General features: G+C 60.3%; 1 protein-coding gene across 27 annotated transcripts in view; it reads left to right on the top strand.

Moving 5' to 3' along the window:
- BIN1 (bridging integrator 1) overlaps positions 1-16941 on the top strand; it is a 52032-nt gene extending 35091 nt beyond the window's left edge. For 5 of the 27 annotated variants that reach the window (XM_031451209.2, XM_031451212.2, XM_064484677.1 and 2 more), the window contains 13 exons: positions 2686-2771; positions 2890-2965; positions 4280-4362; positions 5640-5684; positions 7058-7205; positions 8556-8684; positions 11424-11531; positions 12066-12089; positions 13048-13269; positions 13894-13983; positions 14198-14308; positions 14601-14702; positions 16290-16941. In XM_031451209.2, the coding sequence (XP_031307069.1) occupies positions 2686-2771; positions 2890-2965; positions 4280-4362; positions 5640-5684; positions 7058-7205; positions 8556-8684; positions 11424-11531; positions 12066-12089; positions 13048-13269; positions 13894-13983; positions 14198-14308; positions 14601-14702; positions 16290-16397 (1332 nt within the window). In that variant the 3' untranslated portion in view covers positions 16398-16941. The remainder of the gene's footprint in view (positions 1-2685; positions 2772-2889; positions 2966-4279; positions 4363-5639; positions 5685-7057; positions 7206-8555; positions 8685-11423; positions 11532-12065; positions 12090-13047; positions 13270-13893; positions 13984-14197; positions 14309-14600; positions 14703-16289) is intronic. The other 22 variants (XM_031451215.2, XM_031451217.2, XM_031451219.2 and 19 more) reach the window with 16 other exon arrangements.
- Positions 16942-22081: the final 5140 nt, after the last annotated feature.

The raw sequence follows: 22081 nt of genomic DNA on the forward strand, positions 1-22081 counted from the left end.
GGGCCACCTTCTGATTTCATCCTCCAGCCACATGTATTGAGTGCCTGGGGTGTGGAGAGCTCTGGGCTCAGTGTGGGCTTGTGGTCCAATTTCTTACCTGACCTGCTGCCTGAATACTTTTAGGCCAGAGTTGTGGGCTGACTTTGGAGGCACTGAGCAGTTGACAGCCTCACCCGTCCAGGGTCTGGGGAGACCCCCTGAGGGGGTGGTCTTCGACAGACTCACGTCCTCCTCTGTCATAGGATGTGGAGGGGGGCCAAGGGGCTGGAATTGGCCTGTCCTGCTGGTTGAGTTCAGAACTTGTGTCTAGAGGGGGAATGGAGCCCTTGGCCCAGAGCCAGGGTTTCTGCATTATTTTCCCTGGAACAGGTTTGGCAGGAGGCCAGGTGAACATTTCTGTCCAGTGGGGGGAGCCTCCAGGAGACTGTGGGGCCTGGGGTGGGGCCTGTGACTGCCTTGGGGCTCCTGGGGATGGGTGTTGTTGAGGACCGTGCTGGGAGGGCCCCCCACCCTGCCCTGGGGGACCCGCAGGGGAGGCCAAGGCACGGGATCTCATCTCTGGGTGTTGGACTGCAGATGTTTCGCCTTTCGGCCAGACTGACATTCCCATTTGGATCCAATTTTTATTTGAGCCTCTCCTTCTGACCCGCCCTGCCTCACGCCTGGCTGGAGGCTGGGGAGCTGTCAGGCAGCTGACTGGCTGTGAGCTGGGGCACTTGGGGCCTTGGGGCTGCCCTGCTGGCTGACTTGACTCTGGGGAGACAGTACAACCTCCCGAGGCTGCTCCCCTGAGCTGACCAGCTTCAGGTGTCCCCCGAGCTAGTTCTGAGCTGCTGTCTTCTAAAACCCACCTGCAGGACCCTGGTGGCCCTCTGTGTGGCGGGCAGGCCGATTTCAGTGCTGATCTCCATGTCCGTCAGCCTGTGGCAGGGCCACTGGGGCTGCAAGGCCTCCCCAACCATGGACAGCTCTTTTCTACCCCCTCCAAGGGCTTCTGAAGAACAAAGATATGAGAAATGTGACTCAAAGGGGATAAAAGACATAGGTCTTGACTTCAGAAACTCTAGCACGGGACCTCCCCATGCTTCGCAGTGTTGCTGGTGTTTGGGAACGGGTGGGGCCCACAGCTGTGAGCTGCAGCGTCATCCTTGTGGACCAGCATCATGGGGTGGTGGCTGGATCCCCATGGAGAGGTGGTGTCTGCGGGCACAGGAGTGGCGCTGTCATGGCAGCTCTGGAGGACAAGGGTCTTGGGTGGGAAGCACGAATGGCAATTTGAGACGCTCACAGCTGTCCGTGTGGCAGTCATTTCCTGTGGGGTCTATAAACCATTGTCTGTAGCCCTCCATCAGGCTCTGGGTCTCAGAGGAGGAAGGCAAGGATGGCCTGGCCCACAGCCGGGAGGGCACACCAGATCTGATCCATTCCAGGAGGGCCTCAGGGCACACACGCTTGTAGATGGCTCTTTTATTTCCTAGTCTCCCTTTAATTTTTAAATGAGATTTTAAAAGGTCAGGCAGGGCTCACATGCTCACTCCAGCAAGTTCCAGCAACCTGAAGGTCACTGTAGTCTGGAGCCCTGGTGGCTTCTCTCCTCCAGGCCCAGCCCAAGTCAGTGCAGCTCAGCACGGGCACAGCAGGGGCAGGAAGCAGGGGACTTGGGCTGCCACGGTGCCTGGAGCCGGGTGGGACCGCTGGATGGGCTTGGGGGAGCCGTGTGCCCTGTGGCTACTTGGCGTGCTGGCCAGTTGGCCTGGGGACGGGAGGCCTGGGCGGGGCCTGCCACATTCTTGGGCCTGACTCAGACCCTGAGTCACTGTTTCCAGCAGCGCCCTCCAGAATGAGCTTGCAGAGCCCTTTCTGGGGCCGGGGTCTGTGACTCATCCCTGCTCTCCCCTGATCTCTCCCCCAAACTCCCAAGTTTCTTGGACTCTGTGGTGGGGCCTCAGTGCCCCCCAACCCCGTGGATGTGAGCAGGCCTGGAGGGTGCAGGGCCTGCCCTGGGGAAGGTATGAGGTCTTGGGAGTGGGCGGGGCGCCCAGCCCAGTAGCCCAGCTCCCTCCTCCCCTGCCCGCTTCCCTGTCTTTCCCCTAATGTACCTGAGCTGCGCCCCTGGCCTCAGTCTGGAGGGGACAGGTCACAGGAGAGAGAGGGGAGGGGATGGGAAGTACTCTCCCAGGGAGGTGAAGCCTGGCTGGTGGTTGAGGCTGAGTGGGGCCCGGCCTTGAGGACGGGAAGAGGAATACTCTAGAGAGCTGGGTGCAGGCTGACACGTAGCCTGGGAGGGGTTCTGTGTGGGTGGGCAGGGGCCCCACCTGGCTGGGCCTGGGGTGTCTACCCCCTCCTGGTGCCCCAGCCCCCGGGTCCCTTGACTCTGGCATTTTTTTGTGTGCCCTCAACATCCTGCACCTCCTTCCTGGCCCACCCAGACCGGATGGGAGGTTCTCCCTTTGCCTCAACTGCCCTGCATGGCCCTTCCTGGAGCGGCCCCCATGGGCCTGGCTGCAGGGGCCGGGGGCTGCGTGCGGAGGTCGGCCTGGGTGTCCACGTCTAGTTCAGCCTCCGTCTTGCCTGGAGCTCTGGTTCCCCGTGCATTGGGGGAGCAGGTCTTGGGGGTGAGCCGGGCGTCGCCAGGGCTGGCGGGACAGAGGCCCAGCAGAGAGAGTGAGCAGTCTCGCCCCTTAGGCCGAGGAGGAGCTCATCAAAGCCCAGAAGGTGTTTGAGGAGATGAATGTGGATCTGCAGGAGGAGCTGCCGTCCCTGTGGAACAGGTGAGGGGCGGAGGTTGCGGGCTGTGCCCGGCCTCCCATCCGTCCGCTCTGCTCTGGGCCCTCCTGGGCTGCCCGCCCTGACCTGCCAGTTCACTTGGTCCTCCCCTCCCTCCTGCAGCCGTGTAGGTTTTTACGTCAACACGTTTCAGAGCATCGCGGGCCTGGAGGAGAACTTCCACAAGGAGATGAGTAAGGTAGGGCCTAGTGACCCCTGTGGGCCTCAGAGCCTCGGGGTAGTGGTCCGCCTGCCAAGGGCCAGGGGCAGAGGCATGGGCCCAGTTTCCCGTCCCCTGCTGGGGTCGGATACACACTGGTGACCACAGTGTCCCCTCTGGGCCCTGGGGAGGAGCTGCCCAGCCCCTGCCCTAAAAGAATAGAGTGTCAGGGCCAGTGGGAGCTGCTGGGGAGGCTGTGAGCTGGACCCCCTCCCTGCTCCCAGCTCTGTTCTCCCGCTGGCACAGAGCCAGCCCCTCTCCAACTGTGAACGCGTTGGTTCTCAGTCTGCCTTGGCCCGGGGAGCTCAGTGTCAGTAAATGGCGGCACTTTCGCGATTCGTAGGCAGATAATAAATTACTAGAATTTTCTCAGTTTAAAAAATTTTCCTCATGTTTTTTAAGAGATTGAATCCGGTCTGCTTTATCTACAGAATCTGGTGTAAGAAGGGGTCCGATAGCTTAAATTCCTGTGCTGTGTTATTTTCATCTTGATCTGGCTGGCAGTTAAATTGCAAAGCTGCGTTAGAGAAACAGCGTAGGCAGCGGGCGCCCTCCCTGGGCCGTGGGGGGTCTGACCATCGGGCCCAGAAGAATGAAGCGATCGTGGTGGGTTCCAGGCCCCGGGCAGGCGGCCGAAGGCCAGCCTGCGTCTCTGCTGAGTGACCACCCACCAGCCCGCGTCTGGGTTCCTGCCTGGGAGGCCGTCCCTCCCCTTATGTTTCCTTCTTCTCTGCCAAGATTTGAGATAACATGAAAATTTTTAAAAAACGGAGAGAAGTGTTTGGGGAAGAAATCGTTTATGTAAAGTGGGAGAAAAACTCAGCTGTGGGCTTCCTGGTGGTTAAAACGAAGGGAACTACCGCCAGTGAAGAACCCCCCGGTGCATGGGGTGTGCTTTGGCTGAAGTCTCTGGCAGTTGTAATGTGGCCTGAAAGCATCTTGGCAGATGGCTTTAACGATGAGGATAAACAGTTATTGTGCAAAAACAATGGAAAAAAAATGAAAAACTGGGCAAGTGCTAAGTGGCGTTTTTAAGAAATCCCTTTAAGTAGGAAGAAGAGAAAGATGGTTCCCGAAGTAGTAACTGTTGGCAATGCGGCCCACGTCCTCCTCCCTTTTTCTCCTCCGTCTTTCTGGGGCTGGTGTGCTGGTCCCCAGCTCCCACTGATGGAGCTGGAAGAGCTTGGGGAGGGGCCTGTGGAGGGAGAGAGGCGGGGTGTTATCAGGGAGAGTGGGGCTGTCTGGTGGCCCCTCTCCCCATCCCTGCTCACCTTCTGGCTGTCCTTCCTGCAGCTCAACCAGAGCCTCAGCGATGTGCTGCTCAGCCTGGAGAAACAGCACGGGAGCAACACCTTCACGATCAAGGCCCAGCCCAGGTGTGTGCCGCCCCTGGGAGGGCTGTGGGCAGGTGTGGTCTGGGGCGAGGCTCTTCCCTGAGGTCCCCCCTTTCAGGCTTGGGCACCCTGTGCTGAGAGGAACAGGCCAGGGCACCCCTCCTCCTCCAGTGTGTCCCTTCGGGGAAGGAGAACTCCTGAGGGGCTGTCTGCAGATGCCCCTGCCCAGACCTGGCCTTCCCATCTGTGGAGCAGCAGTCGGGGTGCCTGGCAGCTTTGGAGGGGGGCTGGGGTCTGAAAGATCCAGCATTTGGAAAGTGAGTGGGCCTCGTGGAGCCGGGGTGTGACCTCACCTCTCCCCTCGCTGGCTTCCTGGAAGCCCAAGGCCCTGGCCCGTGGCGTCCCTCCTCCTGCCCGGCTTCCCGCAGTGAAAGCTTGAGGGAGAGGGGGAAGCCACAGCAGGTCTGGGACCCCTTCCTCTCTGGCTGTGCAGTACACGCAGTTGTGGCACAGGCTAGGGAGCACCAGTGCACCCACTTTTCTTGTCTACAAAGAGGGTGATTGAGTCTGCTTCTGGGGTAACTGGGGTGTTCCCTAGGACGAAGAAGCCAGTCAATAGTCGATCAACATTATTGCCCCTCTTCACCCGGAAAACACAGCATGTGTGCCTGTGAGAGGGGGCCACGGGGTGCCCTGGGGGCAGTCAATGTCTAGAGGTGCTCCCCAGGTCACAGCCTCCCTCGCTGCACCTGCCTGGCCTGATGGTCCCGGTGGAGCGTCTAGGTTGGGCGAGGAGTTGGGGGCGCGGCCAGGCCGGCCGTGCGGGCAGCTGGGACCAGGCTGCTCCGGGAAAGGGCTGGTCTGGGTGGAGAGGAAGGACGTGGGGCTTGTGAGCCTTCTTTACACCAGAGGGGCCCATTTGGCAGCCAGGTCGCCTTCTCTCCCAAGGCCCCACCCCGGGCCACCCACCCCGCTCCTTCCTGCACCCTGGGCCCCTGGAGCATCTGTGTGGCTAGACCCCAGGCAGGGCAGGTGGCCAGCACTGTCCCCAGGCTCAGCTTCAGGGCTGCGCCGTCTTCTGCTCATTCTGTCCGTGCCCCCTCAGGGCACCTGGCAAGATGCAGAGGCTGGCGGGGGCCCTGGGATGGGACAGGGCCCCGAGCACAGGGCCTGGCCCCTTTTACAGCCTCCTGGAGTTAGGGGGGCTTTGCCCCTTAGCGATCCTCTGAGCAGAGGGGCTGCCGATGAGGGAAGGGAACCCCCCACCCGGCAAGAGTTTTCCCCCGATGAAGGCCCCCTCGTCCCGTCCGTCCCCACAGAAAGAAAACTAAACTGTTCTCCCGGCTGCGCAGAAAGAAGAACAGGTACCGGCAGTGAGTGCCGCGTGGTGGGGCCGCATGCGCCTGGCCCCACCGAGGGCGCCGCTAACCCCTAACCTGCCTTCCTGTGTGCGGAGCGCCCGCTGGGCCCCGTGCCCAGTGTGTGTGGAGGGGCAGCGGGGCATCGGTGGGAATCAGGGCAGACAGCCTGGGCATGTCCCTCTCGGGCTGCGGCCCGCCTGGGAGTGAGACGGGCCAGAGTGCGGCCAGAGGGAGCTGGGGGCTCGGGGAAGGGGCTGCGGGCACAGCGGTTTGCGGGGAGTCTACGTGCACGTGTGTGTGCTGGATGTGTGTGCGCTCTCGAGGGTGGCAGAGTCGTTCCCACAAAACACCTTCAGTAAAGAGAAGGAACCAGCGGTGTCCCTCACTCACATGTGCGTCCCGCCAGTCACCCAGACCTTTTTCTTGCAGGTGGCGGTCGCTAGACCTGCTCTGCCCAACACGGTGGTCGTAGCCCCTGTGACCGAGGAGCTGAATTTTTCATTCTGTTTAATTTAAACGTCAGTTTGAACAGCTGATCTCAGTCAGCACTGGTGCAGAGACTCTTTATGCAAGTTCAAACACAGATGTTTATTTCCTGTCCCCTGGGCGCCCAAGTGGCGGGCTGTGCACACCACGTGTCCTTGTCGGCCTTGAGACATGGTGGGGACCTGGCCCTCCTATCCCCACCCCTCTGCTCTGAAGGCTCCGCTCTTTTGTTACCCGCTGGCTCTGCCCGTGGCCTCTCCTTCGACTGGTTTTCCAGGGGAGCCAGTGGGAGCAAGGGCTCGGAGACAGTGATGGCATGGTGTGGCTGGGGAACCTGTGTGCTGGGTGAGGGTGCGGGTGGCAGGGAGGCCAACTGGGAGGCCCGTGGGGTCAGGCTGGGTTTTGCAGGGGCTGCTGTGTGGTGTGTGGGGTGACACTCACTTTGCCTCTAGGATGTTTGGCTTTCTTGTGCTGTGGGGCCTGGGCCCCCTGATGGAGGTTGGTGGGTGGCTGGTGGGGCCCTGGTGGCAGCTTCCGGACCTGCTCGGCACCCTAGGGACCGCAGACCTCAGCTCAGGCTCGCCCGTGATGTCACTGCCTCCAGGGCAGGCCCTGCTGCGAAGATGCGCGTGTCCCCACGTGTTCGGGCCACGTCCCCTCCTTCCGCCCTGTCTCCTGCACACCTACATGTGGTTTCACACGTGGACACGTGGGGACACACTGTGCACATGGACGTGCTGTTTTCACAGCATGTCTGCGGACACACTCGAGCCCCCTAGTTTCCCAGCATCTATGTGGAAACACGCTTACCGTCCTGTGCACACATGTTTCCACACACGGGTCCCCAGGTAACCCCTCCATCAGGCTCCCTCTCTGTCTCGCCTCTACAGTGACAACGCCCCTGCGAAAGGGAACAAGAGCCCCTCGCCGCCACCCGATGGCTCCCCTGCCGCCACCCCAGAGATCAGAGTCAACCACGAGCCTGAGCCAGCCAGCATGGCCATGCCTGGGGCTGCCCTCCCCAAGTCCCCGTCTCAGGTAGGCACGTGTCTCGGTGGCCTGTCCCGTCCGAACCCTTCCTCCCTCCTGTGCTGCCGTCAGCCCCCCTTCCCAGTCCTCTGTCCCTGCCCCGGGCCTGGGCAGCTTTGGATCCAGAGCCTTGGCCCAGAGAGGGCCTGGCAGGGCCTGGGCCTGGCTCTCCCTGGGGCCCTTGCAGGGGCATCTGTGACTCTCTCTGCTCCTTGAGTGTCCTCCCCGACCCCCCACCCCGCTGCCGCGCCCCCTTCTTTCCTCTTCCCCAGCCTCCGGGCTGCTTGACTTTCTCGTCTTCCTTTCCTCCCTAGACGCAGGCTCTGGGCCCCCAACCCTGAGAGCAGCCAGAACTCTGGAGGCAGCTGCTTCTCTCTCTTTCTCGACTTCTTTCTTGCAGGGGCCCTTGTAGGACCCTGAAAGGGATGGCAGGAAGGAGGGCTCAGCGAGGGGATGGGGGGAAGCCTGGCCCCCACCCCCTGTCCCCACGGGGTTTCTCAGTGTCCCTGGGAGCTGGAATGGGAGAAAGGAGGCAGGGGTCCACCGTGCAGCCTGGCCTGAGCCCAGCTAGGCTTTCCCTGGCCGTTTGGCCCCTGGCCGCAGCTCCCTTGGCTGTCGGCCCCATCCCGTTGCCAGCTGATTTGGAGAGCAGTGCTGAGAGCCCGCACTTGACGGGCACTTACACTGACGTGCTCTCAGCCTGAAGGTGCCAGCGTTCTCTGTAATTTCATTCGTTGTCCTCACTGCCCCCTGCGAGGCAGAGGCTGTTATCACCCCAACTTGACAAATGAGGAAACCCAGGCATGGAGTGGGGTGTGACTTGCCCGAGGTCCCCCAGGTGGGTGTGTGACTGTCTTCCCGGCCCTCCATGCAGGCCTCCGTGGTGATGGGAGAGGCTGGGCTGCGGCTCCTCAGGGAGGTGTGCTGGGGGGCCTGGCTGGGCAGGAGCAGAGCGGGTGGGAGGGGCGGGAGGCTGGGCGCCGGCCCTTCCTCAGCTCCTGTTTCTCTCTCCAGCCTCCCCCTGGTCAGTGGGAGCCCAGACCACGCAGTGGCGGCCTTGGCCTTCGGGGCAGGCCCTCCGTTCCCTCTCTGTCCTGTTCTGTTCTCTCCTGTTCCTTCTCACTCCCTTGTCTTCCTCCCCGCTCCTCTCTCTGCACAGTTTTCTGACCTCCGGCCTCGTACCCCCTCCTGGGTGGTCTTGGTGTCTGTGTCTTGGGGAGCAGTGCCTCTTCCTCAGTTGCCAGTGGGGCTGGGGCTGGGGCGTGACTAACCGTGGCTTTGTCTCTGTTTGTCTGTCTCCCCCACCCCTGTGCTCCGCTGTGCCTCCCCTGCGGCCCCCCACCCGCTGCTGACCCACAGCTCCGGAAAGGCCCACCAGTCCCTCCGCCTCCCAAACACACCCCGTCCAAGGAGGTCAAGCAGGAGCAGATCCTCAGCCTGTTTGACGACACGTTTGTCCCTGAGATCAGCGTGACCACCCCCTCCCAGGTCAGCCGCGGCCACCGCGGCCCAGCTCTCTGCCCCTCTGTCGCGTTCTCGGGGTGTGCATGGCCTCGCCTCCATCCCACCCCTGCAGAGGTTGGCCCTGAGCCTCCCTCCTCTCATCCATCCATCCCTCTATCCATCCATCCATCCCTCATCTCTGAGCATGTGCACCAGACACAGGGACCCGGTGAACCGTCCTAATACAGACAGTCAGCACAGCAATGGCCTCTCGATTCCACTGGTGCTTTGGCCAGAGGGGGTGGGGAGCACGAACGACCTGGGCCAATCAGGGAAGGCTTCTTGGAGCAGGTGACGTTTGCCATAGTGCTTTAGCCAGAGGCAGCAGCTTGTGGGCAAGGAGGGGTGAGAGCCAGGCTCAGGACCTCCTGGGAGTACAGTGTGTCCGGAGAGCATAGGAGGTGACACACAGCTGGGAAAGCCCAGCAAGGCACTGAGACGGTTGCTCCCAGGGCTGCTGACAGCCACTTGGAGGTGGGGCGGTGTCTGGGCCACAGAGCAGGACTGCTACTGTACATGCCCGCAGGAGGTGTCTGATGCCCATTCATGGGTGGTCGAGGGGAAGGCGGAGCAGGCAGGTCACTGTGGGAACAGAGCCGTGGGCTACATGTGGTTGAATCAGCTCAGAGGCTGCGGTGCACAGGCCACTCCAAGCCTGGCTTCCAGGCCTCACAGCCAGGGCCCTGTCCATGCCAGGCCTCCCCTTTTGTGCAGGCTAACTCGTCCCAGGCTGTGGTGGGCCCGAGTTGCAGCACTGCCTAGGGGTCTCTGGGCTCTGCCTCCCATGGGCTCCTTGGCACAAGCTCAGAGGCCTGGAGGGGAGGGGAAGGGCTGGAGGGTTGACTGTGGAGGGGGAGGCAGCTGGGGTCAGAGGACAGTGCCCTCTGCTAAGATGGGCTTAGGGGCAAGCGGGCTTCAAGCCTCCATGAGGGGATTTCAGGTTAGAACTAGGAACTTTCAATACAGGGCAGTTGGGGGAGGAGGGTTGATGCTGGGGTGCTCCCGGCGCTGTGGGGAAACCACGACCTCCAGGGCAGCTGGTGGCTGGGATGCTCCAGGCCCTGAACCTGCCTCTGCCTCAGGGCAGGAGGGACACGGGGTGACACCAGGGCTAGGAGACGCTGCGCAGGGTCTGGAGCCAGCGGCTGACCCACCTGGCCTTGTTTGGTTGTTGGTCCCCTCTGGGAGGGGGTAGGTCCCCATTTGACAGGTGAGGAACCTGCGGGCCTCACCTGCAGCCAGGCCTCCGGGTCAAGTGGCCCTTCCCGGGCTCCTGCATGCCTCCCTGCGCCCCTGCGTCCACTCCTGGGGTCTGGTCTCTGCCCCGTGGGGCTGGGGAGCGCACGCCGTGGGCGCTGTTGCCCGGGGCTGGGTGGGCTCATCCGTCCACGACGTGCTGACGTGCTGTCAGGGCTACTCTGCTGGGCTGTGGTGAGTAGCCTGCGTCCCCGCCCCGAGGACGGTTCTGGTCCCGCATGGTGGGAGGCTGGCCTGCTGGGAGGTGGGCAGGGGGGATGTGACCCTGTCCCCTTGGAGCATGAGGGGGCGGCTGCCTGGGCTCGGCTGACTTCTGAGAGGGGACGGGTGTTTGGGCCACATGGGAGAGAGAAGTGCTGTGTGCAGCTGGGGGGAGGGCGCCCAGAGGCCACGTGCCACGGTGTCCTTAGAGACAGCAGTGACCCCCCTCCCTGTCTCACTGAACAGGGCTAGACCTAGAGGAGAGTCAGTCGCTGGGGGTGAACTTGGGCAGGGGGCGAGTCCACTTGGCCTGGGCTCCCTGAACTCGGTGCCTCGGCCCAGTGAGGATGCCGGGGCCCCTGAGCTGGGGGTCAGTGGGCACTGAGAGTTCTCAGGACCACGGGTCTTGGGTCTCCCTGACAAGTCGCAGCTCAGCTGGGAAGTCTCCTCTGGGGAGTCCCTGCCCCCGCTCCCAGGTCTCAGGTCCTTCTAGGTGGAGGGCCTCAGGGGCTCTCTCAGACCTGGGCACAGCCCTGCCTGAGCCCCGGGGGAACCCCTCATAGGAGATGGGTTGAGCCAGCCCTCCTCCTAGGAAGGCAGCATGTCCTCCGGTGCTGGTGCTACGCGGCTTGTCCTCTAGGGCGGCTCTGGGAAAGACCCAGCTTCCTGTAGGGCTGGCTTCTCACAGTGTGGACAGGCCCCCTGCGCCTGCCGGCCACCTGCGCCTCCCTGGGCTGCACTCTGCCCAGCTGAATGGGATCCTTGGGGGTGGCTGGGGGAGGACCCGTTGCGTGAACACGGTGCGTAGGTGTTGGGGAGCTCACGTTTAAGATTGTGTGCTGGCGCAGCCCTGAGCCGGCTGGGGGCAGGTGTCACCACAGGGTGACCTGTCTATCTGGGGCAGCACGGGGAGGCCTATGCCTGTCTGGAGGCCCTCTGGACCAGGAGAATGAGTGTGGTCATGTCCAGCCCAGGCCGTGGCCGGGCTGCTGCTGGACGGATGCTGAGGTCAGGGGCGCTTGTGGGCACAGGTGGAGGAGAGAGCTGGGGGCTTGGCATTGGTCAAGTGAGCAGCTGCCTGGACCCACATATGAGGCAGGCCCCAAGCGTGTCCTTGTATGGGTGGAGCTTGTGCCAGGGTGTGTGACATGGGCCGGGCCCTTGTGCTCAGTGGGTGTGTCTAGGGGTGTGGGCCCGCTGTGCGCGCCCTCGGGAGTGCTCCCGGCCTGTTGCTAACTGCCTTCCTCTTCTGCTGCTGCTGCCAAGTTTGAGGCCCCGGGGCCTTTCTCGGAGCAGGCCAGTCTGCTGGACCTGGACTTTGACCCCCTCCCGCCTGTGGCGAGCCCTGTGAAGGCGCCCACGCCCTCTGGTCAGGTTGGTCTGAGCCCACCACTGCCCACGGGCCCGCCCGCCTCTGGGCACTGGGGCCAGGGTTCATGTCCGCCCAACGGCCGTGTGGGCCCCTTTAGAGGACCACCTTTGGAGGTCCTGGTGTCACCAGGTTCTCTTCTCACTCTTTGCCCTCTCCCGGAGCCCGGGCCCACAGCTCTTGTCACCTCCTCTGGTCCTGCCCACGGGGAAGGGGAGAGGGCAGACACAGGTCAGCCAGAGGACCCTCAGGAGGAGGTCAGCCAAACACTCACCTGGCAGCTTTCAGTCTGTCTCAGGATTCTTTCCCGTCCTGGTGGCAGCCCCGGGTGTGTGCACTGCCTGCCCTGGGGTCTCAGCCCCCTGGAAGGTGTCCGGGACTTGAACCTCTGGAGACCGCAGAGCCCAGCTCTGCTCTGCCCTGTCCCTGCTGGGCTCTAGGACCTGGGGCAGTGTGGGGTGGGCTCCCTGGGGCTGCTTGCCTGTCCCCGTCTCTAACCTCTGTGCTAACTCTGCCCTTCTCCCTTCTGCTGCGCTCAGTCAATTCCGTGGGACCTCTGGGAGGTAAGCTGTGTTTGCTCTGTGCTCACCCCTCACAGCTGCCCCCCTGTGTGTCCTGGGCCCACCCGGCTGGGTCCTGCACTAGCCAGGCCACTGTGCGTGCACGGCTGTGCCCATGCACACAGGCAGCTGGCCTGGGTGCCCGCGTCTCCAGCTGCTCCATTGCTCCCACTGGGAGACTGTGTGCCTGCAGCCAGGCCCCATGGGGCAGGGGCTCCTCGTTTTAACATGAGAAGAGTCCTCCGTGTTACGGCCCAGGGTCAGGGCTTGTGAGTGGCCCTAGATGGTGACCAGCTGGTCCCTCAGGCTGGATAGGGTGTCCCCCTGCCAGGCTGAGGCCTGTGGGCAGGTGGCCTCGGGGTGGAGGGTCCGTGTCCTTGAGCAGCTTTCTAGGGGTGGAGACCCCACCGGGCAGTGGCCTCCGGGAGCTGCTGGGACAAAAGGGAGGGTGGCATGGTTCTAGAAGCAGAGAGGCAGAGCAAGGCCAGGTGCCTCCCAGAGGAGTGTCATTGTCACCTGGAGGCTCAAGGAGGATGGGGGACTTGCCCTACAACTGGTGACACAGCCCCTGCAGGAACAGGAGGGGCTGGCGTGATAGGGCCAGCAGTCCAGGCCGCGGGGCTCTCAGCTCCAGGAGGTGTCACTGGGGGCCAGGCAGGCAGATCTGTTTTCATGAGCAGATTTTCGCTGGTGCTGAACTGCTGGGCTGCATGCGACAGGTGTGCACCTCCTGTCCCCTTGGCAGTGGTAGAAGCGAGGAGGTGGGGGTATGTGTCCCTCCAGGGGGTCTTCATCTGTCCTCTTTGGGGCTCTGGCCAGACTGCCGGCCGCAGGCCCCCAGATGCTCCCCTCTGCCAACCTGGGCTGCTCACGACTGTCTTCTCCTGTCTCGTGCCCCCACCCAACACCCCCCCCGGCCCCCACCCCTCTTGCCCTGTTCTCCCCGGCGGCCCGTCCCTAGCCCACAGAGAGTCCAGCTGGCAGCCTGCCTTCCAGGGAGCCCAGCGCTGCCGAGGGCACCTTTGCTGTGGCCTGGCCCAGCCAGACGGCCGAGCCGGGGCCTGCCCAAGTAAGTGCCCCCACCAGCCCCTCACCTGCCCCTGCCTCTGGGGGTGTAGCATGGAGGAGGAGCCCCGAGGAGGGGGCACAGGACGGACAGGACCACCGTGGGACTGAGGGTGAGGTGAGGGCCCTGAGCCTGGAGGCCCCGGGGGGCGGCTCAGGTCAGGCCAGCCCCTCGCCCACTCGCCAGCTCCACCCCGGCCTCCCAGCTCCGGCCTCCCACGTGGGCAGGAGGAGCAGTTAGAGCACCTCCTGCTTACGGTGGGTACTTTCCAGAATTCTCTTTCAATCTTTGGCCTCACCTAGACACTTCCTCCTTTTCCAGATGAGGAAGTGGGGGCCAGGAGGGCGGACTGACTGCTCCCAGACCTCGGGAGTGGCTGAGTTCTGGTGCTGGCCCGGGGCAGCCCGCCTTTGCCTTGCCTGGGCCCTCCCCAGAGGAGCAGCCTGTGAGGGGCCGGCCAGCCAGGCGGGTGGTGGGGAGCTGAGGCTTGGCCAGGGCCCAGGCTCAGAGGGCAGGGGCTGCAAGGGGGACGCAGGGGTGGCAGTCAGGCCCTGAACTGGGTTCTCAGCAGCACATCCCCTGCTGCCAGCACTTCTCCAGCTGCTCCCTGTGCCAGGGCCTTTGGAGGGGCCCCCCGTGCTGGGCAGAGGCCCTGGACAGCTCTGGGCACCTCTCCTTGTCCTGGGTCCTGGCCCCAGTGCCCTGGCCCATGTTGACCCCCCACTGGCATTTGTGTTGCAGCCAGCAGAGGCTTCGGAGGTGGCGGGGGGGACCCACCCTGCGGCTGGAGCCCAGGAGCCCGGGGAGACGGCAGCCAGTGAAGCAGCCTCCGTAAGACGGCAGGACTCGGCCCTGTCTTTCCCTCCCGCCGCCCGCGGCTCCCCGCCCCGTGTCCTGCTCTGTGCTGGTTCAGGTCACGGTTCCTGTCAAGGAACCTGGAGGCAGGCTGGTCTGGCCTCAGGCACAGACACCCCCCTCTCTGCCCGCGCGCCCCCGCTCTCCAGGACCCCTTCCCGCCCTCGCTGACCCATTGTCCCACCCGCAGAGCTCGCTCCCGGCAGTGGTGGTGGAGACCTTCTCAGGCACTGTGAACGGCGCCGTGGAGGGCGGCAGTGGGGCCGGGCGCTTGGACCTGCCCCCAGGGTTCATGTTCAAGGTGAGCTGGGGCTTGCTGACACCCAGCCTCTGACCACCTCCATCATCAGATGGGGGCCCCCTCTATAGATTAGGACCCTGGCCTGAGGCTAGGTGGTCGGCCCACAGAGTCCACCCCGTCCACCCCTGCTGCCCAGTGGGCGAGGCGATGTCTGAGCCCTGCTCTGGGTCTGCTGCTCTCACCTGCTCCTGGGCCACCGCGTCGCCATGTTGGGCCTGGTGCCCTGGGCGGGGCTGCATGTGGATTCAAGGGCGCAGAGGGAGGGGTGCTGAGCTCTTCCCACCCTCTGCAGGTGCAGGCCCAGCACGACTACACAGCCACCGACACGGACGAGCTGCAGCTCAAGGCTGGGGACGTGGTGCTGGTGATCCCGTTTCAGAACCCAGAGGAGCAGGTGAGGCCGGGCCTGGGGCCGGGTGGCGCGGCCAGCAGCGGCGCTCCACCCCTCCCCTCCATCCATGACCCTTCGGTCATCTCCCCCTCCTGCCTCTCTCCCTCCCTTCCCTTTGCCCGGCTCTGGCTCCCACTTTGCCATCCCCTCCGGGTCTCCGCCGCCCCCCTCAGGCTCTGCCTGCCTCTCTAAACTTTCTGTACCCCCTTCTCCCTTCCCTGCCCCCCAGGGCCCTCCTCCCAGGACATGAACCCAGGCTCACTGCTCCCTGAGCCCCTACCCTGCAGCCTCCCCCTCCTGTTGGGCTCCTGTTGGCCCCACGTGGGTCCCGCACGCCGCCCCAAGGCCAGCCCTGCTCAGTCCACAAGGACCATGGGCTCTGGGACCCCTAAGCCCCTAGCCCTGTCCCCAGCTGGTCCTCCAGACCCTCCTCCTGCTAGGGCCTCTCCTTGTTAGTGGGTGTCCTCAGAGTGGACTCTGCTGAGCCTGGGGCCAGTGCAGAGCCGGGACAGGACCGCTCCCTCAGTCTGGACTGCTTCATTCCGGTCACGGAGGCCCCTCAGCAGGAGCTCTTGTTTGTGGGGTGCAGCTGGTGTGGTGGGGGTGCCCATGCGATATGCAGGTGGCAGCCGTAGGGCCCAGGGGCCTGCTGGGACTCTGATCTGTCTAATCCTCTACAGGTTCCTGTGACGTAATTGTCAGAGTGGCTGAGGGTGGGAGGAGGGCTGGGTTTGGGACCAGGCCAGCCTGGGTGCGACGTCCTGGGTACTTACTGAGGCCACAGTGGGTGGGAGGTTTGTGTGACTAGGGCTTCCTGGTCCTGAATCCGCTGATTCTCCCAAACCCCCACTGATCACCCCAGTGGACCAGCCTCAGGCTGGGTGGGGTTTTCAGCAGAATCCTGGCCCCCAGCACGCAGTGGGAGTCACCTGGGGTGGGTAGAAGCCGCTCAGATAGGACACAGTAGGGTCTGGGACTAGGCAGGTGCAGAATGGAGTAAAGACCCAGGTGGGTCCCAGCTGCCCAGGCGGCGATGGCCGCAGCTCCAGACTGGGTGTATGGTCACTGCAGGCCAAGGGGTCAGGGTAGGGGCCAGGGAGGGCATTGGGGCCTGGGGAGATGACCCCTGTGCAGGGTCAGTATTAAAGCAAAGGGCCCATTTGACTCGGAGGGCTTAGTGGGTTGGCCTCAGTCACTCCAGAAACTTTCACGTGGCCAGTGCCCTGCAGAGCTTTCTGTCATTGTTCGTGGAAGGCCGGAAGGACAGCTGCCATCCTCAGTGATGCGTCCTCTGTGGGCACAAGACATGGGGAGCTCCTTGCCAGGGGAATGGAGGGGTTGTTTAAACATGTTCAGACCAGGGCTGCTGTCAGGCCACGTTCTACAGTGAAGAGGACTTACCAAATGACAAAGAGTTATTAAATCCACCTGCTGAAGGGTGGGATGGCTCCCCGGTGGGCTGGTTTGGTCTCAGGTGAACAACAGGAGTGCTGCCTGGAGGAGGCGTCCTTTAAGGGGGGGTGGGACAGAACACTGCCGATGGGCGGGAGCACCCCTCTCCCTCCCCATCCCCGTCCCATGCTCCCGCAGGATGAAGGCTGGCTCATGGGTGTGAAGGAGAGCGACTGGAACCAGCACCGGGAGCTGGAGAAATGCCGGGGTGTCTTCCCCGAGAACTTCACCGAGCGCGTGCAGTGAGGCCCGCGGGGGCGCGTGCAGAGCAACACCTTTTCCGGAAAAATGTGTGTTTCTTTTTTTTTTGTTTGTTTTTGTTTTTCTTCCCCCTCGTTTTTGTTTTTAAACGTTTGAAAAGCAAAGGGAAATGGAGGGGGAGAACTGAGCCGAGAGGTTCTTCTCCCAAAGACGAAGTGGTTTTTCCAAAGAGCCTGGTTCCGGCGAGCCCGGCGGCATCACCAGTGTTCCAGAAGCTGCTGTGTCCCCTAGTTGAGTTCCTGGCCGCCTCCCTGCCTGTGCCCGTGGGTGTCGCCGTCGCTGCAAAAGTGCCTGGCCACCGGCAGGGCCTGGGGGGCCACCGCGCTTGCCTGAGGTTGGGCCGCGCCCCGGGCCGGGGTCCTCTGTTCCTGGCAGCTGCTGAGGGTGGGGTCCCATCTCCCCAGAGACCAGCCTGGCCTGGACCCGCCCCGCAGACCGTCTGTGTGCTGTTTGAAAAATAAATCTTAGTGTTCACAACAACACAAAACAAACAAACAAAAATACCCAATGAAAGCTCTCAGGAAACGTGTGTATGTGTTTTTCTCTCTCCACGTCTGTCTGCTCTGCGGTGGAGCCAGATGATCTGTGCTTTTGTCCAGACAGTCCCCTGCAGGCCCTCTGCCCTGGGCAGGTGCTGGGGGCACGAGGCTCCAGTCTTGGCCTCCCTGGCTGGTGAGTGACCGCCGCCGCCTTCTGAGTTTTCCTGGGCCCAGACCCAACCCAGCTTAGGCCCCTGCCTCTGACGTTTACACGGGCGGCTGCTTGGGAGACCCAGCCCTGTGCCCCGCCATCCGCTGGGTGCGCCTCAGTGACGTTATTCAATATGGGTGAGAACTCGGGGCGGGGGCAGTCCCAGAGCTGCCTCTCGCCGATGAGGAACCTGAGGCCCAGGGAGTTTTGGTGGCTTGCTGGTGAGTGGTGGGACAGGAGCAGGGGCTGGACCTGGGCTGCTGGCCTGGGGGAGCAGCTCCCCCTTCTTCCCATCGGCCTTCCTCTCCAGTGTGAAGGCCCCCCTCCCCCCACCCTCCGCCACACAGCCTGGTCTTCAGTCCTGTCTGAGTGGCAGGTGGCCTGGGTCCTTCCTGGATGGGGCCAGCCCGGACTTCCAGGTGGAAGGGGTCCATCTCTGCATAAGTCTGACCTACAGTAAAAGTCTGCGAAGGGGATGAAGGTCAGATTCTCAGGTTTATTTGAGAAGAAAACCCCCAAGCTTTGCCTCAGGGGGCAGGATTGTCACTGTGGCTGCCTTGTCCTGTGGCTGAGTACTGGCTCTGCCAACCAAAATTTCTGAGCAAAGAACAGGACAGTCCTTCCTCCCTCCCTTCCTTAGTTCCATGTTGACAGGTTAATTTTCTTACCCAAGGCCACATAGCTCATGGCTGGTGGAGCCCAGCTTGAAGCCCAGACCCGGCCAGCTCCACTGAACTTCCAAAAGTAGGGTGTGAGTGCCCTGGGGTCCCTGGGGTTGTGGGCTGGAGCCATGGGGCAAACACGAGATCGTCCATTCTATTTTGTGAAGGAAATTTAAAGATGTGATTCAGGAGAAAACATTTGCATTAGATTTCTTACAATATGAGATTCAAAGATGGACCAGCTGGTGGTTGTGAACTTCAGCCCCTGACCCTGAAGGGGGTCCTGCCCCCTGCAGCGGGGGTAATTTGGTGGGAAAAGCCCTGCTCTGTATGCCAGGGGTGGGACCTGCCAGGAGCTCCTTGTGGGAGTTGGGAGGAACCGGCCCTACAGAGACAGCTCCCAGTGGGAGGACCCAGGAGCATTACCCCCCACCACGTAGATGAGCAGCTGGCTCGAGTGTCTGGAGTGGCCCTGAGTGTCTGTGAGCTGGGGCACTACTAGGTCTGTGCCTGTCTGAGCAAATTCAGAGCCGGGCAGCTCACACCTCGTTAGTGCTCATGGCACCCACCCCATACCCAAGGCCACAGCTGTCCCAGCTTCTCCCAAGGAACCCCCACCCCAAGTCTCCCCTCCCTCCTGCCAGCCCTCAAGGTCTTCCACGGTGACTCGGACACTGTCCAGCCTGCTGGCTGGCCTCCCGCTCTTCCTTCTTGGTTGGATTTTGGGACCACACTGGCCTGACTCCTCTTGGTTTCACTGGCCTGGAGACACTCATCTCTGCCTCTGGGAATTTAAGTATTCACACCTGTCACCTCAGCTACCCCAAACGCCATGCTCTGTGCAGGGACATCGTGACAAATATTGGGTTCATTGGCTTGGCAAGCTTGGTTGGGCATCTTCAGTGTCTGAGGTGACAAGGGCTGGGGCCTCTGGGTTGACCCCAAACTTAAAAGGCCTAGAAATGGAGGTGGGGCTGGGCTGAGGGGTGGTGGGGAGTAGACACTTGAACAAAAATTTGGATATTCCAGAGGAAACGCTAATTCAAAAAGATACACGCACCCCAATGTTCATAGCAGCACTGTTTATAGTAGCTAAGACGTGGAAGCAACCTAAATATCAACAGATGACTGGATAAAGATGTGATGTATATATACAATGGAATACTACTCAGCCATAAAAAGGAAAGAAATGCCATTTGTAACAACATGGATGGACCTAGGGATGATCATACTAAGTGAAGTCAGACAGAGAAAGACAAATATTATATGATAATCACCTGTACGTGGAATCTAAAAAAAGGACACAAATGAACTTATTTACAAAACAGAAACAGACTCACAGACCTAGAAAACAAACTTATGGTTACCAGTGGGGAAAGGAGCAGAGGAGGGTTGAATTAGAAGTCTGGGATTAGCAGACATGCAGTACTATATCCAAAATAAACAACAAGGTCCTACTGTAGAGCACAGGGAACTATATTCAATATCTTGTAATAGCTTATAATGAAAAAGAATATATATGCATAACTGATTGCTTTGCTGTGCACTGGAAACTAACACAACTTGTAAATCAACTATACGTCAATTAAAAAAATTATTTGGGTACAGCTTCTAAGAAGAGGGATGATCCTAGTTTTTCAAGCCAGAGAATGTGCACTCCCACGGTGGCTTCCACAAAGGGCCATGAATGAGAACAGGGTACGTGGCTGGATGGAGGGGGGTGTGTGTGTGAGTGTGTGACACTTGGGAGACCCTGGCTTTAGTCACGCCGTCCAATCTATCAGGGCTGATCTCAAGGTCAGTGTCTGTTCCTCTGTGCTCCAGGAGTAATGTTCACCTGACAGCCCCCACCCCTCCCCCCAGGTCCCAGAGCCCGTCCCACCACTGGCGACAGGGCAGACTGTGACATCCCGAGTCTCCCGGAGACTTGTGTGGCTGGGGGTTCAGCTGTGTCTGCCTAGATCCAGGGTCCGGGGCATCCAACCCCTGTTCATTCATCCACTCACCCACGTGCTCACGTTTCTCACACAGGCCCCAAGATTAGGAGATGAGTCCCATGTGGCTCCTGCCCCGATGTGCTCACAGTTTGGGGAAAAGCAGACAGGAACACTTAGGACCAGAGCAGGTGCTGTCGCGGTGGTGAGTCCAAAGCTCTGGAGGTAAGCAGCGGCTGCCACCTGGCTTCACACGGGATGGGGCGTCTCCGCCCAGCCTTTAGAGGAGCTGGAGGCCCATGTCAGGCAGAGTCTGCAGGTGGGAGAGTCGGAGAGTCTAGGGGAGAGGTCATGGGCTTGGAGGGGCCTGCGGGGGGCTCAGGGGACAGGCTGAGGCTGAGGGGCAGGGGGGTGGAGGCTGGCCAGGGAAGATATGAGGGCACCTGGAGAGCTTATGTCTGATGAGGGAGAGGGGCCGGGGGGACCCCTGACCGCCAGCATCAGGAAGAGGGAAGAAGACAAGAAGCTGTCTGTGGCCAGTAAGGCTGGACTGGATCCAGAGGACTGCCCTGCCTAGTCCGCTCTTGGTCCCCAGAGGGGAGGGCCCGCTGTGAGTCGCCAGGGGACATGGGCTGGCCGCTGCCAATGGCATCTCAGGCCCAGCTCTGGTGGTGAGGACGAGCCAATCACTGGGAAAGCCCATCTCAGTGTAGTGAAAAAGGATGATTAACGATGAATGAGCAAGGAAGCTGCCTTCCTGACAGCCCTGATTACAGATGCAGAGAAGAGACAGCCCCCTCCCCACCAGCCAAGGCCACCGCCCCGTGGCAGAGATGGACGTCCAGTCTCGGAATCCCAGGGTGGGCAGAGGTTCTGCATATGGTGGGTGGGCCAAGTTTCACAAGCAGAGACCAACCCAGAGCTAAGGCCGTGGGGGTCCTTCTTTGCAAGCCTGATGAGACACCCTTCTTTTTTGGGGGGGTTTCCCTTTTTTTTTTAAATTGAAATATAGCTATTTTGCAGTGTTGTGCCAGTTTCTGGCGTACAGCATAATAGTTCAGTCATACATATATTTGTTTTCGTATTCTTTCTCATTATAGGTTACTGCAAGATATTAAATATAGTTCCCTGTGCTACACAGTAGAAACTTGTTGTTTACCTATTTTATGTACAGTATTTAGTATCTGCAAATCTCAAACTCCCAGTTTATCCCTCCTCCCCTTTCCCCTTTGGTAACCATAAGTTTGTTTTCTATGTCTGTGAGTCTTTTTCTGTTTTGTAAATAAGTTCATTTGTGTCTTTTTTTTTAGATTCCACAAATAAATGATATCATATGATATTTTTATTTGTCTAAAAGAAAATTTTTTTACTGCACCTAATATGATAATCTCTAGGTCCATCCAAGTTGCTGCAAATGGTATTATTTCATTTTTTATGGCTGAGTAGTATTCCACTGTATACGAATACCACAACTTCTCTATCCAGTCATCTGTTGACACCCCATTCTTATTTTGGTGAGTCTATGAGGCAGAGTCACAGGATGGGCTGGGAAATTTTTGGAAGGTCATCCTTCATCATGAACTGGCAGCCCTGAATTTACGTCTTCAGGCTAGTGTCATTACCCAAGGAGGGGGCTCTAACTTCCCAACTTCTCTGAGGCCCCTGGCCCCTCTAAGCTGGGCTTGTCAAATCTGGGGCCTCCCCTCGAAGCTGCCTGGTCCTTCTCACCTGACACTCCACTGCCCTAACTCAGCTCTGATTTGTTCATGGCACCAGTGAGCACCACTGCAATCACTCAGCCTTCCTTGCAGCTCTGGGTGGCCTCTTGACTTGAGATGAGGGAGGGCATCCTTTCCAAAAATGTCAAAGCCTTCTTAAGAGAAAGGTCCCTCAAGACAAGGATGCCCACTATCACCACTCCTATTCAACATAGTCCTGGAAGTCCTACCACAGCAGTCAGGCAAGAGAAAGAAATAAAAGGGATCCAAATTGGAAAAGAAGAGGTAAAAGGGTCATTATATGCTGATGACATGTTACTATATATAGAAAACCCTAAAAGGTCCACACAAAAGCTACTAGAGCTGATTGAAGAATTCAGCAAGGTAGCAGGTTACAAAATTAACCTTCAAAAATCAGTTGCATTTCTTTACACTAACGATAAATCAACAGAAAAAGAAAGTAAAGAAACAATCCCCTTTAAAATAGCACCCAAAGTAATAAAATATCTGGGAATAAATCTAACCAAGGAGGTGAAAGAATTATACACAGAAAACTATAAACCATTGATGAAGGAAATTAAAGAAGACTTTAAAAAATGGAAAGATATTCCATGCTCTTGGATTGGAAGAATCAATATTGTTAAAATGGTCACACTGCCCAAGGC

Source organism: Camelus dromedarius, chromosome 4, assembly GCF_036321535.1.
Source record: "Camelus dromedarius isolate mCamDro1 chromosome 4, mCamDro1.pat, whole genome shotgun sequence".
Lineage (NCBI taxonomy): Eukaryota > Metazoa > Chordata > Mammalia > Artiodactyla > Camelidae > Camelus > Camelus dromedarius.